The 11,870-nt window shown below is 33.9% G+C and overlaps 1 protein-coding gene across 1 annotated transcript in view; it reads right to left on the minus strand.

Moving 5' to 3' along the window:
• FSTL5 (follistatin like 5) overlaps positions 1-11,870 on the minus strand; it is an 813,440-nt gene that overhangs the window by 185,249 nt on the left and 616,321 nt on the right. Inside the window, exon 9 of the mRNA XM_007955717.1 lies at positions 3,225-3,251. Within this exon, the coding sequence (XP_007953908.1) occupies positions 3,225-3,251 (27 nt within the window). The remainder of the gene's footprint in view (positions 1-3,224; positions 3,252-11,870) is intronic.

The raw sequence follows: 11,870 nt of genomic DNA on the forward strand, positions 1-11,870 counted from the left end.
ACTCAAAGGCATCTCAGAAGAAAAGACTGGTGATTTACTTCCAGAAAGTGTGTCATTGAGAACCCTATGGTACACAATTCTACTCTGATAGTTTTGGGTTGCCATGAGTGAAAATATAGTGGTTAGATATTACCAACTTCCTGGGTGGATAGTCATTCATTCAGTCATATCATTTCAGTAGTTCTCAAATTATAGTTTATTTGATATTGATCTTACAGGTAGACACCTACATAATTTCATGTTCTAATAAATTTAGGAAATGTCATGTTATATGCTGATGTAGTCCACTGCTCTCCTAGAAAAATAAAATTAATATATTTATAGTTCTGAGCATTTCCACAGTCAATAAAATTGTTTAAACTCATTTTACTTTTAGATGTTTCTGTGATCCCAAGCCATTTTATTAAAATTGAATTCTTCTGAAGTCATTTGCCACTAACCAAATATTAAAAAATTATTTTAGTTTATATTTAGGTACAATATTATAATACTATAGCAGAAAACCAATCATACTAAATATCTTTAAGCATTTTAAATATCCTGTTGTAAAATTAGTCCTTTGTTAGAATTATTTAGCCTTTATCTTACCAGATTGAAAGTTTCTTTTACATAGTAGATCTTATTTATTTTTGTATTTTCAATACTATCAAAATACTTTACTTACAATAGACTCTTCAAAATATTTGTCAACAGTTGATTGGGGCATTTATTCTCAAGATAATTTTCTACACTATTGTAAGCTATAAGGATGAGGAGCAAAGGAAGAAATGAAAGAAAACTAGAAGACCCTCTGTTGCAAATTTAAATGTTCAGGGTTTTGGTAAAACTACTTATGTTAAATTCAGTGAAATTGATATAGATTATAAACTCCTGGCTAAGCTAGACTCTATATTAATGTTTAAAAAATCATTTTCAGTTAAGGTAAATTTTATATTTTACCACCTGCACATAAGTAAAATGATATTACAAGAGGTATTATCATTTTCAGTTATCTTTCTATTATTGAGCATAAAGTGCCTAAATTCTAAAGTCAGTTATATTTCAGATATATTTCCCTTAGCCATGGTAAACAGGCAAGCAAACAGTCAAAACTGACTTGATGACAGTTGATTTTTTTTTGGGGGGGGGATAGTGGGAACAGAAATGGATCTCAGGAATCAGTACTTCATATTTGTTATAAATCTAAGTTTTAGAAATTGAGGTTAAAATTTGATATAGCAAATTTCATTAGCTAATATTTAAGTTGTTTTAATGATGCAGTTGTACAAATACTGAAGTTCAGTGATCCCTATAGCTGTTCATGATCTCTGGTCACCATTATTGCAGTCAATTCTAATTGCAAAGCCTTGTGAATAATTGCAACATTATGAAAATAATTAATAGACCTACAAATCAAAATGAAATATGTCATGCTCTTGAATTTATGACTATATATATATATATATATATATTTTTTTTTTTAATGTATGACATTACAAATAATGATAATAAGCATGCATGATGAAAAAGCTTTGAAATATTTACCCAAAGACATTCCTTGTATCTATCTTGATATTACTGGCAAAATGTTCTAAATAGCTACTATTTTTCAATCATGTATTCTGTGTCAAACAAAACCATAAAGAACATGACCACTAATTGACAAAGAACAATTAATGAGAGTCAGAAATACCCAAAATTAATAGAAGGAAATTTTAAATAGATAAAAGATAGTTTCATATAATGAATCTCAAAGCATGATCTCAATTAATCCCTAAGTTATTACAATTTTGAAAGTGGTCTGACCAATATTATTATATTATCATTAATCTACCCAAACTCACTGCCACTGAATCGACTCCAACTTATAATCACCTAAAGGACAGAATAGCATTGTCCCATAACGTTTCCAAGGCTGTAAATCTTTATGGAAGCAGACTGCCATTTTTTTCTCCCATGGATTAGTTGGTAGTTTGAACTGTCAACTTCTGGTTAGCTGCTAAGGGTTTGAACCACTGCCAAGTGGTTATGTTTATGTTTTAACCACCACCAGATATCTTATGTTATTATTGGACATTAATAATTATTATAAATCAATTATATTTATAGTGGTTATTGATAAATATATATATATATATATATGTGTGTATATATATATATATATATATATATATATATATATATATGGAAGGATCTACATACTATAAGAAGATTTACATATCACAGATTCACAATGAGTGCCAACTGTATTTGAATAATGGAACCGAAGTCCAGTATTCATGACTTGAGATTTAAGTCCCAGTTCATACCGTTTTCAGCATGTCTGGATCATTCAAGTAAAATAATTTAACCGATTTCACAGTTGTTAAGCAACAAAGCCATATCTGTGGTACCTGATATCTGACTACTTAGAGATTACCTTTTTTGTTAAGGGATGCAGTGAACAACCAGGGCTGTGAGATGCAAGTTTGCAGTATCAGGAGGATGGGATGACACCTGGTTCCAGTGAGAGGAAGTGATTGGGCAATCTGCACCTTGTCTCCTGATGAGGAAGGCATTTGGGCTAGATATTTTTATTGGTGGGAGCACAGTAGGAAAGTGAACCCAGAGCCAGACCATTCATGGATCTCCCCAATTTACAATTTGTCAAAGAAGAAAATAATATTGAGCCATAATTTCAGGTAATACATCTCAATGACAGTGGATACCATTTATTGATTGCTGATTCCTTTTAAAGAACCAATAACAACCCTATTGAGCATTAACAATTATCCTTATATTTGAGATAAGAAAATTGTGATAACCAAAGGCTCACTTCTTTGCCTTTGGTTTCATAGTGACAGAGGCTAGATCTGAATTCTGGTCCTTCAAGGTTGTAGCCAATTTTCCTAAATAAGTTATTATATTCATTGATAAGGCAACAGTATGCATATTCTTATTGTGAGCTAAATCAGGTAAATTATGCTTAACCAATATTGTTTTATTTGTTTGACTTAATTTTATACTCTTAAACACATTTTGATATATTATAACATAACAGTGTAACTTCCTGGTTATATATCAATAACAAATCAAGAGTGATAAGTATTTATCATGGTAGCAGATTTAGAGAATATTGAAATATAGTCAAATAAAAATATTGAATCAAAATAAAGAGAAACTGCAATTATTAATACTGTCAACAAATCTATAAAAAATTAAACAAAATGATCACAATAAAATAGAAAAATAAGTGAATTAAATACCTTCTTCTCTCCATAATATGTTAGCTACTGCAGCATGTTCAAAAGAAAAGGAAAAGAAACAAAAGTGAGAAAAAAGTTTCAGTTGCATAGGAATATAAATAAATATTAAAGAGGTCAAAGTCTCTGACCAGGGTAGAACATGAACATAAAAATTGTGAGGCTGAATTCAATAAACTAACAAAAAAGTAAAGTAGTGGGACTAGATAATAATGTTCCTTGAATTTCTTGAAGTAGGCAATACTTCTCTGGAATAAAGGGTTTGTTAACAAGCAAAGAACATTTTATGCATCAATGAAAAGGATAGGGTATTTAAACTAATTTTATTGAAATTGGTAGTTATCTCTAACTACCAATGCTTGTTCCACATTTTTGGAACAAGCATTGGTAGTTAGAGATATTTGGAACAAGCATTGGTAGTTAGAGATATTTATTTAGTTGACAGTATAACAACAACAACATATTTAAACTTACTGATAGGAAAATATTGAGCATTTTTTAATCCTCAATAATCACAGTATTTAATATTCCTGAACAAAAAGAATGAAAAAAAAAAAAAAATGCCACTGCCATATAGTCAATTCTAACTTCTAATGAGCCCTATTGTGTTTCCAAGGCAGTATGCATTAACAGAAGTAGATTGGTGGGTTTGTAATGCTAACCTTGTAGTTAGCAGCCAAATGTCTTACCAACAAAGCTCCTTTGAAAAAGAAGAGTTCTTGTAAACACAGGAATTTGAACACTATTCAGTTTGAGAAGCAAAAATGTTTATTTTCTACAATGTAGTGGTCTATTTTTAAATGGTATATGTTTTCACTGTTTAAAACCTTGAAAGAATGGGAAAAAAAGCTTGTTTATGTCTGTGCTCACTTACTGGTGCATACTTAACAATCTCTGCATAGTGCTGTTGTTGTCAGTAGGTGCCATAGAGTCAGTTCTGACTCTGAGTGACCCTACATACAACAGAACAAAATACTGCTCCTTTCTGTGCCATCCTCAATTGTTGCTATGTTTTAGCCCATTGTTGCAGTCACTGTGTCAATCCACCTCCTTGAGGGCCTCCCTCTATTTTGATGATCCTCTTTTTAGGCCTAGATGTCTATTAAATATTATAAATGGACCAAATCAATAGAGAATAGATATATTAAGGCAGAAAGAAGAACAAATACCAAAGGCAAATATGCCCAAAACAATGCTTGTGTCTAATTATTCACTTAACTAAATTCCATAAAATGTCAAAAGAAGATAAAATAAGTGAAAATAAAGGATAATTAATGAAAAGACTGCACATATTTAATCACTCCTCGAGTAACTCAGTCAAAATAAAGTACATTTCATTTAAAAAACAAAACAAAACAAAATAAAGTAACAAGTAGTATAGCTGAGACTAGAGCCTAGCACTCATGACTTGAGACATAAGGCCCAACTTACACATTTTTTTTTAGCACTGCTACAATTCTTTTAAAAAGAAAATAATGAAGTATAAGCAATTTTAAAAATGTTTTTAAGCACATTTACTTAATCATATCTGTATGATTCAGGCATTTTCTGTTAAGCATATTTTCTGTTGCCTAACAGTGTGTTTGGAATATGAAAAGGGTAGTTTCTATTCTCATGAGGAGACTATAGACCAGGGGAGAAAGAGAGAGAACATATCAACAAATAATGGCAACTGTGTAATAAATTCTTTAAATAAATATTAAGTTCATGGCTATGAATTGGACAGAATGATGATCTCTAAGGAAGAAGACTTATAATTTAGTTAATTATTTTTTATATTGGGGAAGGCTGACTATGGGGGTTATGCTAAAGCTAGGTCACGGTATACCATCATATAAGAGGGCCACAGTGGGGGTAGGGGCACAGTGACTAAAGAGGTTATTCCACACACAGGGCATATAAATGGTACACAAAGAGAAACTGTTATAACATAATCTGAAAATTTCAAACACTCCAATATTGTTGGAGAATACACTGATAGAAGATGGAATTTGTCCATGATAAGATCAAGAAGGTACTCTGAAGAAAATGCAAAGGAAATTGAATTATCTTTTTTATACCCAGGAAAGATTTACCCATGATTAGACTTATAATTGTTTTTCTGGCTTATGGAAAAATGTAACAAGGGGATATTTTCTTATATGCTCAACCATTCACTTAGTAAGTATTAAGTGCCTAGTATGTGCCAGACATTGTACTCTTTGATGCAATGTTGTATTTGTTATTGTTAGGTGCCAATGAGTTTCTTCTAACTCATAGCAACCCTATATAAAACAGACGGGATACTGCCTAGTATCATTTTTGTTAGGTGCCATTTAATCTTCAAATTTTTTAACAAGTACACAATATACTCTGTTGTTGTTGTTAAGTGTCATGGAGTCAGCTCTGATTCACAGTGACCTGGGTACAATAGAACAAAACACTGTCCTGTCCTGCACCATCTTCACAATCTTGCTATTCTTGGGTCAATCCTTGAAGCCAATGTGTCAACCCCTATCACTGAGGGTCCTCCTCTTTTCTGCTGACCCGCTACTTTACCAAGCATGATATCCTTCTCCACAAAACAGTCCCCTCTGACCACATGATCAAAGTAGGTGAGACAAAGTCTGCCCATTCTCACTTCCAAGAATCATTCTGGCTGTACTTCTCCTTCTTCCAGGACAGATTTGTTTGTTCTTCTGGTTGTCTGTTGTATCTACAGTATTTTTTGCCAACACCAAAATTCATATGCATCAATTATTCTTTGATCTTCCTTATTCATTGTCCAGCTTTCACATGAATACTGAAGTGCACCTTGGTCTTCAAAGTGACACCTCTGCTCTGCAACACTGTGACAAAAACTTTTCAGCAAAAGCTGTCTTTTGCACATTTGCCCAGTGCAGCATGACATCTGATTTCTTGACTGCTGCTTTGATGGGTGTTGATTGTATATCGAAATAAAATGAAATCCTTGACTACCTCAATCTTTTCTCCATTTATCGTGATGCTGCTTATTGGTTCAGTTGTGAGGAATTTTGTTTTCTTTATGTTGAGGTGTAATCCATACTGCAGACTGCAGTCTTTAACCTTCATCAGTAAGTGCTTCAAGTCATCTTCACTATCAGTAACCAAGGTTGTGTCATCTGTCTATCACAGGTTGTTAATGAGTCTTCCTCCAATCTTGAAGCCATATTCTTCTTCATATAATCCAGCTTCTTGGATTGTTTGCTCAGCATATAGATTGAGTAAGTATAATGAATGGATGCAGCTCATACACACACCATGCCTGATTTTAAACCATGCAGTAACTCCTTTATATTCAAATAATAGCATCCTGGTCTCTGTACATGTTCCTCATGGGCACAATTAAGTGTTCTGGAATTCCCATTGTTTGCAGTGTTATCTACAATTTGTTATCATGCACACAGTTGAATGCCTTTGTATAGTCAACTGAACACAAGTAAATATATTTCAGGCATTCTTTGCTTTCCACCAGGTCAATCTGACATCAACAGTGATCTCTCTCATTCCATGTCCTCTTCTGAATCCAGCTTGAATACCTGGAAGTGCCCTGTCTAAATATTGCTACAACTTTTTGAATTATCTTCAGTAAAATTTTGTGTGTGATATTAATGATATTATTGGATAATTTCTACTTTCTGTTGGATCACCTTTCTTTAGAAAGGGTACAAATATGGATTTCTTCTAGTTAATTGTCCAGGAAGCTGTCTTCCATATCACTTGCCATAGATGAAAAAGTGCCTCAGCACTGCATCCATTTGTTTAAACATCTCAATGGGTATTCCACCAATTCCTGGAGCCTCATTTTTCACCAGTTCTTTCATTACAGCTTCAACATCTTCCTTTAATACCATTGGTTCTTGATCACATTCCATTTCCTGAAATACATGAACATCAACCAATTCTTTTTGGTACAATGAGTCTTTGTATTCCTTGCATCTTCTTTTGATGCTTGCTGCATCCTTCAATATTTTGTCCATAGAACCCTTCAATATTACAACTCCTAGTTTGACTTTTTTCTTCAGTTCTTTCTGTTTGAGAAATACTGAGCTTGTTCTTCCCTTTTGATTTTCTAACTCCAGGTCTTCGCACATTTCATTATGATAATTTACTTTGTCTTCCTGAGCTGCTCTTTGGAATCTTCTGTTTACGTCTTTTATCTTGTCATTTATTCCATTTGCTGTAGCTACTCTTCATTCAAGAGCAAGTTTCAGAGTCTCTTCTGACATCCATTTTGGTCTTTCCTTCCTTTCCTGTCTTTTTAATGACTTTTTGTTTTCTTCTTGTATAATATTCTTGATGTCATCCCACAATTTGTCTGGTTTGCAATGTTCTTTTTGGTGATTAATGCCACACCATTCTTCTTCATTTTATCATTCCCAGTGTGGTATATCATATGATTGTCTGATTCAAAATGGCCAATACTAATCTATTACAATTCATTAGTGTGTAGGGTATTGATATTTATGTTTTCCAATTCATTTTTGACAACTTCCAATTTTCCTAGATTCATATTTCCTACATTCCATGCTCTAATTATTAATGAATATTTGCAGCTGTTTACTTCCATTTTGAGTCACATCCCACCAGCAAATGGAGTTCCCAAAAGCTTTATTCCAACCATGTCATTAATGTCGACTCTACTTTAGGGAGACAGCTCTTCTCCAATTGTACTTTGATCGCCTTCTGATCTGAGGGGCTCATCTTCTGGCACCATATCAGACAATGTTTCAGAGCTATTCATATTTCACTGCTATTCATAAGGTTTTCACTGGCCAATTTTGCAGAAGTGAATGGCCCCATCCTTCTTCCCAGTCTGCCTTAGTCTGGGAACTCTGCTAAAACCTGTCCACCATGGATGACTCTGCAGTTAATTGAAATAACAGTATAATATTGTCCATCCTCATAGCCAAATACAACCACAACAGTATGATAAAGTGACAGATGAGTGGTAGAGTCCTGTACCATACACTGGGTAAAATAGATACAGTTTCTGTGCCAACAGAGCCCATAGATAAACAGAGCCCAGGAGATAAACACTAATGAGATCATAACAGGAAAAAAAATGCAAAATTACAATTTTATTTATTTATTAATTTTGTTTTGTGACAGTGGTTACATTCTCCACAGCATGACAGCTCTCCTCCCATTCCCTTCATGTGGTTACCTTTCCCTGTGTCCTTCTTGCTTACTTCCCTACATTTCCTGCTTCCCTACATTTCTCCCTGTTCAAATGTGGCCCTTCTGATCTCCCATGGTTGATTTTTCTAAGAAGTGCATTTCCCTGGTGTGGGTGTTCAGCTCATAGGCCTGTCCATTGTTTGGCTTAGAGTTAAGCCATGGGAGTGAGATCACTTCTAGGCCAGAAGAGTAACTCAGGGCTATAATCTTGGGGGTTTACCCAGTCTCTATCAGACCTTTTAACCTCGGCTTCTTTATGATACCAATTTTCATTCCACATTTCTCTCCCATTTTATACAGGAATTCATATTTTGTTCATTTTTGAGTGATTGGCATTGGTACCTGGGCACCATCTACTTCTTCTGGTGTCAGGATCATATAGGCTAATGTTTTCATGATTCATTAATCCTTTGGACTAACTTTTTCCATGTGTCTGATTTTCTTCACTCTTTCTTGCTCTGAACAAGGAGAGACCAATAGTCACTATTGAGATGGCCACTTGCAAGCTTTTAAGATCCCATTTGCTACTCACTAAAGTAAGGTATAGAAAAACATTTTTTATATACCATGTTTTGCTAAATGAGCTTGGTATCTCCCGCAACCATGGTCCTCAGTCAACAGACCCTGTGACTCACTCACTGAAAGTGCTGAATTGTGGCTAAGAAATTATCCTAACTTTGTCACCTGTTAGATGTAAACTGCACATGGACATTTGTATAACATATATAAATACATGTGTAGTGATATCATTTGCTGAACCTATGTAAGGTTGTGGGTATATTCCCATCTGCCTAACCATACCTGATCTTCTTGCATGTCTACTCATGTATCCACCTATATGTTAGAGTTTGCTGTTACTGATATTCAGTATTCTGTATGCAATAGCATTAGCCTTTATTGTCTGTACCTCTTGTATACATCTCCATGTCTTCCCTTTCCTTAGTGACATTATGCTAGTCATATGCTTTTCTAATATTACTTTTCTCTTCACCCAAATCTGTCTGTTAATTGTCCATCTATTTTCCTTCCTTTCCCCTTTCCTCCCACCCTTGGTGATAAACAAGAAAAGTTTCTTCCCTGTGTAAACCTTTCCTTGACTTTTTATAATAATAGACTCAAACTATATATGTCCTTTAGTGATTTACATATTTCACTTGGCAAAATATCTTCCAACTTCACCACATAGTGAGGTGATTCACTGATTCTTCATTATTCTTTAATGTTGCATAGTATACCATTGTGTGTATGTACCATCATTTGGTTACCCATTCATCTGTTGATGGACACTTAGGTTGTTTCCATCTCTTCGTCATTGTAAACAGTGCTGTGATGAACAGAGCTGTGCATATATCTATTCATGTCCAAGATTTCACCTCTTTAGGATATATTCCTATTACTGAGATTGGTGGATCAAAAGGTGTTTCTACTTCCAACTTTTTAAGGAAGTTCCATCCCACTTGCCACAGTGGTTAAGCCATTTAACAGTCCCTCCAACAATGTAGGAAAGTTCCAGTCCCACCAACAATGTAGGAAAGTTCCAATATGTCCACACACTTGCGACTATTCATTGTTTTCTGCTTTGTGAACTTTGCTATTATTGCTGGGTTGAGATGATATCTCATTGTTATTTTTACTTGAAGCTCTCTAATGGTGAATGGTTATGAGCATTTCTTCACATGTTTGTTGGCTGACTGAATATCTTCTTTGGTGAAATGTCTGTCCATGTTCATTGTCTATTTTTTGAATTGGATTGTTTGTCTTTTTGATTTTGAGTGTTGAAGTTTTCTATAAATTTAAGGATAAATCCCTTGTAGGAAATGTCATTGCCAAATATTTTTCCTAATCTGTAGGTTCTCTTTTTACTCTTTTGGTCTTTTGATGCACATAAAAAATTAATTTTTAGAAGGTCCTAGCCATTTAGTTTCTTTTCTGCTGTTTGCACATTTTGGGTTATGCTTGATAGTCCATTTATGTCATAAATTAGGCCCTCTAAGTTTGACCCTCTTTTATCTTTGATGAACTTTCTAGCTTTGTTTTTACATTTAGATCTTTGATACATCTTGAGTTCATTTTTGTGTATGGTGTGAAGTATGGATCTTGTTTCATTTTTCTGCAAATGGATATCCAGTTTTACCAGCATCATTTATTAAAGAGACTATCTCTTCACCATTGAATGAGTATTGGCCCTTTGTCAAAGATGATCTGTATGTACATGGGTGGGTGGATTGATTTGTGGATTCTCAATTGAGTTCCACTGCTTTATGAAGCTATCATTGTACTGATATCAGGCTTTTTTGATTACTGTGGTTGTGTACTAGATTTTGAGATTTGGGAATGTGAGACCTCATATTTTGTTTCTCTTCTTCAGTAGTGCTTTGCCTATTTGAGCTCTCTTTCCTTTCTATATAAAATTAGTGATTGGTTTCCTGTGTCTTTAAAGAATGTTGACAGAATTTGGATAAGGATTTCATTGAATCTATAGATTATTTTGGGAAGTACTGACATTTTCACAATGTTCAGTCTTCCTGTCCATAAAATGGCATATTCTTCCATTTATGTAGGTGTCTTATACTTTCTTGTAGTGGTGTTTTGTAGTTTTATTTGTACAGGTTTTTGTGTGCCTGATAAAATTTATTGCCAAGCATTTTATATTCTTGGTAGCTAATGTAAATGATATTGTTTTCCTTATTTCCTTTTCAGCAATCTCATTGTTGATGTAGTGGAATCCAATTGATTTTTGTATGTTGATATTGTACCCTGCCACTTTGCTGAATCTTTCAATTAGTTCCAATAGCTTAATGCTGAGTCTCTCAGGCTTTTTATGTATAGGGTCACATCATCTGCAAAAAGAGATAGTTTTACTTCTCCTTTGCCAGTTTGGATGGCTTTACTTCTCTGTCTTGCCCTATTGCCCAGGCTAGGACTTCAATACAATATTGAAAAAAAAGTGGTGATTGAAAACATCCTGGTCTGGTTCCCCTTTGCAAGGAGAATGATTTGAGTCTCTCTGTCCATTGAAAATCATGTTGGCTCTTTATTTTGTGTATATTCCCTTTATTATATTATAAATCTTCTATTTCTATTTTGCTGAGAGTTTTTATCAGGAATAGATGATGGATTTTATCAAATGCCTTTTCTGTATCAATTTATATGATCATGTACTTCTTTTGTTTTATTTGTGTGGTGGATTATGTTGATTGCTTTTCTAATGTTGAACCATCCTTGCATACCTCATATGAATCCCACTTGGTTATGGTGTGTTATTTGTTTCATTTATTCATGGGTTCTATTGGCTTGGCATTTGCTGAATATTTTTGCATCCTATATTCATGAAGGATATTGGTTTGTAGTTTTCCTTTTTAGTGGTTCTTTGCATGAGGTTAATAACTGGGTTATGCTGGCTTCACAGAAAAAAATTACAATTTTAATGTGTCATGAAGGAAAGGGACACAGAAATATGAATATATA

The sequence above is a fragment of the Orycteropus afer genome, unplaced genomic scaffold, assembly GCF_000298275.1.
Source record: "Orycteropus afer afer isolate SDZICR_OR568_19922 unplaced genomic scaffold, OryAfe1.0 scaffold00535, whole genome shotgun sequence".
Classification (NCBI taxonomy): Eukaryota; Metazoa; Chordata; class Mammalia; order Tubulidentata; family Orycteropodidae; genus Orycteropus; species Orycteropus afer.